General features: G+C 34.7%; 1 protein-coding gene across 1 annotated transcript; it reads right to left on the bottom strand.

Annotated features, from left to right (window-relative positions):
- Positions 1 to 317: 317 nt before the first annotated feature.
- LOC128237754 (complement C1q-like protein 4) lies at positions 318 to 4,887 on the bottom strand. Its single transcript, XM_052953338.1, has 3 exons — positions 4,653 to 4,887; positions 2,037 to 2,186; positions 318 to 607 (listed from the first exon to the last, which is right to left on the bottom strand). Exons 1-3 carry the CDS (start codon positions 4,885 to 4,887, stop codon positions 318 to 320), a joined length of 675 nt encoding a protein of 224 aa, XP_052809298.1.
- Positions 4,888 to 5,375: the final 488 nt, after the last annotated feature.

Here is a 5,375-nt window from a genome sequence, read left to right as displayed (position 1 = left end):
ATTGTTGTGTTGACGTATCATAACAGACACTTTAAAATGCATTGTTGTGTGGACGTATCATAAGAGACACTTTAAAATGCATTGTTGTGTGGATGTATCATAACAGACACTTTAAATTGCATTGTTGTTTGGACGTATCATAACAGACACTTTTAAATGCATCGTGTGCGAACGTATCATAACTGACATTTTAAAATGCATTTATTCAGCGTATCATAACAGACGATGTAAACTACTTTGTTGTGCGGGTGTATAATAACTAATGTGAAATATTTAAACTTGTATTTGCAAATTTACAGAAAAGTTCATCCAGGGGTTCAATTGAAATGCCTCTCTTTCAGAAGAAAGCCTGAAAACACACAGTGGTCATTCGAGTGATAGCTTTTGGCACTCTCAATTTGCCTGATCGAGATTTGGTCTCCTTGGAAGAGGTCAAGGACAATTGTCTGGGACGATGTGTCATAATCGTGAATAGCGTTGCCATGGAAATACAAAATGGTGATTTGCTCGCTGTTCTTTATGAAGCTTGCATGGCCTGATTGATCATAAGCTGTGACAAGCGTCACAGAAAAGACGTACACCCCGTGATTCGGTGCAGTAAACAAACCTGAAAGAAAAAGCATGCTTAAAGGGACACAATATAGGTTAAGCATTTGTTTTTCAATTTCAATGCATTATTATGTTTAACCCATTTGATTTTAACATTAAAAAAAACATATGGATTAAGATTTTTTTTCTAATTTTATGCATATATCAAGTGTAACGTTTATGATACCCCCTTTAAAGCTGGATTCTCACAGATATGCCATTTTTTCCAAAAAATATTTTTTGTCTTGCAAAGAGCAACTTTTTGCGCAAATATCCGCAAACCAATGACAAGAGATTGCTGATAAAAGATCAGATCGAAGATTTTCATATTTCCGTTCGAAAATTATTGTTTTATGGCTACTAACGGTTTAAGGAAAATGCATAAAACATTAATTTTTGAAGTCAAATATAAAAATCTGCGATCTAATTTTTTGTCAGCAGTCTTATATAACTGGTTTCCATGGATATTCGCAAATATTCGCTCGTTCCAAGACAAAAAAAAAACTAACTATACTTCCGTGTACTGGATGTGTCGCCTGTCGGGATCATCAATCAATGTCGATGTATATAAGGTGGAGGGCATGACGGTTTCAAAGAATTATACATAAAAGATAAACGACATAACATGGCTTTGTCCTATGTTTTGCCAACCGATTTCGCTTTATATTCACTTGTGCAAATCGTAAATTGTTATTGTGATACTTGTGATATATATGCACCGTATATGTGACATTAAAAGTGAAAAAAAAAATCAACAATCTTTTCCAACTGCTGATTGTTTTTTTTCTTACACCAAAACAACATTCCTTAAGGTGTAAACAGGTTATTGGAGTTGACTGTTTTCGGTTATTTGAAAAAAAATAACATTATGCTTTTAAATTTATGATTCTTATTTCAATGTGTACTTTGGAATTTAGTCAATATATAGAATAGCCAATGACTGAGGTAGAATGGTCTTTACATTTGTGAAAATCTGCATAATAGAGAAATTGGAGGCAAAATGCTATTTTATTTCCTGTTAACACCTTTGTTTAATCTTATAGTCATATGCCAAGATATTGACAAACCAAATAAAAAAAAATGTCATTTAGTTTCCCACTTTCAATTTAAAAAAGGTAGCTTTATTATAGGTAAATTTGTCACTTAAGCAAAACTCAACGTTTTTTGGTATCCGCCACCCGAGTTTGTTATCACGTGGTCAAATACATTTGTCACTCAAGTATCACTCACCGTTTTTTTGGTATCGGCTACCAGAATTTGTTATCACGAGGTCAAATACATTCGTCACATAAGCAAAACTCACCGTTTTTTTGGTATCCGCTACCAGAATTTGCTATAACGTTGTCAAATACATTTGTCATTACGCATCACTCGACGTTTTTTTGTCTCAGCCACCAGAATTTGTTATCCAGTGGTCAAATACATTTGTCTTCTTCAAAATAACTCACCGTTTTTTTGGTATCCGCCACCAAGATTTGTTATTATGTGTTCAAAATCGATGGTTTGACCTTGACCAAGAAAGGGTTGTGCATTTCGGATCGTGGCAAAGAAGGCAACCAAATGGTCGTCCTGTCCTTGTCGGCGTGGGCGAAGTTTACCTGGTTTAGTTTTGAAAAGTATTTTGAAAAATAACTGTTATTACTTAAATATAAATTTATGTATGATATTTAATGGCGTCTCATGGGACGCAAAATTAAATACTTTATATTTACGTGGTATTATGTCATATGTTTGTTCTGAATTTCACAGGTGTATTTTAATATTTATGTTGTAAACCTAATATTTTAGCTGAAACACATTCACATTTTTATACACTCAGTGTTGAGATCCCAAGGCTGCAAAAATGTTTTAAAAGGTAGATCTATCGAATCTTTCCAACTACCATCCTTTTTCACTGGTAGTTGTGTCAGTAAGCTCACGGAACCGTGCTTTTACAAGTATATGTACAATTCTTTGCTTTCAAACGCCATTCCATGGCTGTACTTATAGTGATTATAGCAGAAAATCACACCCATTTCCAATCTTTAAAAGTATATATCTTTGCCCATTTCTAAATCGAAATTCTCCTCTAGAATTTACATGTCCTTTACATGATCAAATATAGTTGGTACAATTGGACACAAGCTAGTTAAGATAAAGACATTTTGTTCTGTAATATGCCGGACACTAGTAAGTATTCATTTATAATGGTTTTTAGCCTGTAATTAATATGAAACAACAACACAAAAGTAAATTTATCATGGTATAAGTAATAATGCGTTTGTTCAAACTTCCCATCACCGACATATTTTTCTTTTGAAGTGCCTCTGCCCTTTTCCGCAATATCTGAAGCGACAGCGCAACATTGTTATGAATTCCAATCAAATTCCAATCTTACATTACCAAAAGTGATAACCAGTGGTTGAACTGCTCACATATCTCATAAGCGTTGGGCAAAGGTCAAAAGTCTGTGCTGTCTTCTGTGAGAGTTTCATAGTATTGGACAGAGTGTGAAAACGAGAACTTATTCGTAACTCTTTTCGAACGGTTTTAAAGATACTCTACTTAACTGGTTTTCCTTCTATCTACCAGATCGTAAGCAATGTGTTTTTTATTTCAACTTGATCTACCAGCTGGATATCTATGAATGCGAGAATATAATCTGCTTTTATAGTCCTCTCTACATCAACGACATTTTCGCTGATATCCTATCCAACATCTGTATCTCTTCTGACACCAGTTTATATACTTTCGTGGAAGACCCTGTTGAAGCATTTTTGTACAACGATTTGTTAGCAAATCTAAGATGGTCCAAATCTTTATTTGTCTCTTTTCATACTGCCAAAACAGAATCTGTGCTTTTCGCATTAATTGGCAACAGGCGAGCTCACCCAGACATCACCTGTACTGAAGTCAGAACGTACAAAAAGATCGGTCCAACTATGTGGGACGACACCCCATAAATCTCCGTCGGTACATAAAGGTGGTCAGCAAATAGGTATCATACGATCCTTGATATTTCAGCAATAAACCCAAGACCATATCATTCATCAATTCGCTTTGTGAATATATTGACGTGAACGCATTGAATGAAAACATACGTTCACCGTTTAAAACGACTTCTTTGAGTTTATTCCTTCTCAAAACAATCAAGCTTACTCGCTTCGTTTTAAAACTTCATACTCGTACCCAGTCCTATGGATCCTCTTTTTAACCCCTAATCGTTCCAGAACCACAACTACACTTTCAAAGACTTCAAAGGAGAATTTCAAAACAGACCAATACCATGCTCAGCTCCGCTTTTTAAACTCAGCAGCAGCAGGATTGAAACTTTCAGTTTCGCCTCGGATGAAACACTGTCATGTTCACCCTCATCGATGCAATCTCATATAAAATCCCATTTCTGTCTCTTGGTCTTCCATAACTCCTACCCACTATCTTATCCAGTGTCCAAGGTATCAAAATGGCCATGTCCTCTACTTTTTTAACTTTTGTTCACCTATCCTAAAATAGGCTTCTCTATACGCAAAAACTTCAGTGCTTCAACTTAACTGTTCGGCGCGATTCGAGTTAAATACGGTCGATCTTTGTTACACCGCTTTTTATATTTTGACCTACTACAATACTATTTTGGCTCTGTACACTTATAAATATTAAGAAATTCAAGGTATTGTTACAACCCTGAATACAACACAAATTAGAAGTAATGAAAAGGGGTCGATATTAAGATTAAAATTTATTTTTCATGTGTTCAAGCACGAATAAAGCCTCATTTAATATTTTTTTCCGAAAACAGATCACTTATTTTGAATTATTCACTATTTCTTAACATGTCGGTGTAAATAACTTTAACCAAGTTTATTTAAACAACATTTGATCTTGTTTGAATAACGGCAGTAACAGCTACAACATTGATAATATCGACTCACGCCCTCCTGCAATGGTACCGTGCCTACATTTATTAACCTCTTATTAAAAAAATCATGATCATAATATTCTGATGAAGAAAATAAAAGGTAATTATGATGATGTTGCCAAATCATATATTTATCAGATTCATACAAGTTAATGATTTCAATATTTACCTTCTGTTGTAAACGTGGCGGTCATCAAGTCCTGTAGTTGCTCTTTTCCCAATTTACTTTCTGCTTTCAGCCCTTCGACCTCCGATTGCAAATCGCGGACATTTGCATTTAACTTACTTATTTCAGCTTTGCATTCTTTTTCTAAATTTGTGATTCTGTTCAATATCTCATTTTCAGCTTCGGCTTCTGTTAAAAGCATCACCACCACCAAGCAAATCGTTACCGAAGCAAACATCTTCAAAATTCGAAATAACTTATGTTGATGAACTATATATTACAATCCTTATCAGTTTCATTTTTATCAGTATGATGCCGTTTATAATGACCTGACTTGAAAACATGTCTTAAATAAGAAAGTTATATAAAGTTTAAACACGATATCTTTGATCTAGCAACGACGACAGTTTTATTTTTATCAGTATGATGCCGTTTATAATGACCTGACTTGAAAACATGTCTTAAATAAGAAAGTTATATAAAGTTTAAACACGATGTCTTTTATCTAGCAACGACGATAGTTTAAATTTACTGTAATCTGATGGGCGATAGAAATTGCTATCACTTAACCAAGACGTGCTTAATATATCGATTTATAAACTAAATGTGCTTTTCAAATCAAGGTCAATACACACACACGCACGCACGCACGCACGCACGCACGCACGCACGCAAGCACGCACGCACGCACGCACGCACGCACATACACATATAATAGAAATTATA

This window comes from Mya arenaria, chromosome 6, assembly GCF_026914265.1.
Source record: "Mya arenaria isolate MELC-2E11 chromosome 6, ASM2691426v1".
Taxonomy (NCBI): Eukaryota; Metazoa; Mollusca; class Bivalvia; order Myida; family Myidae; genus Mya; species Mya arenaria.
The sequence above is the reverse complement of the archived record's forward strand: the minus strand, read 5'-3'. Positions and strand labels throughout refer to the sequence as shown.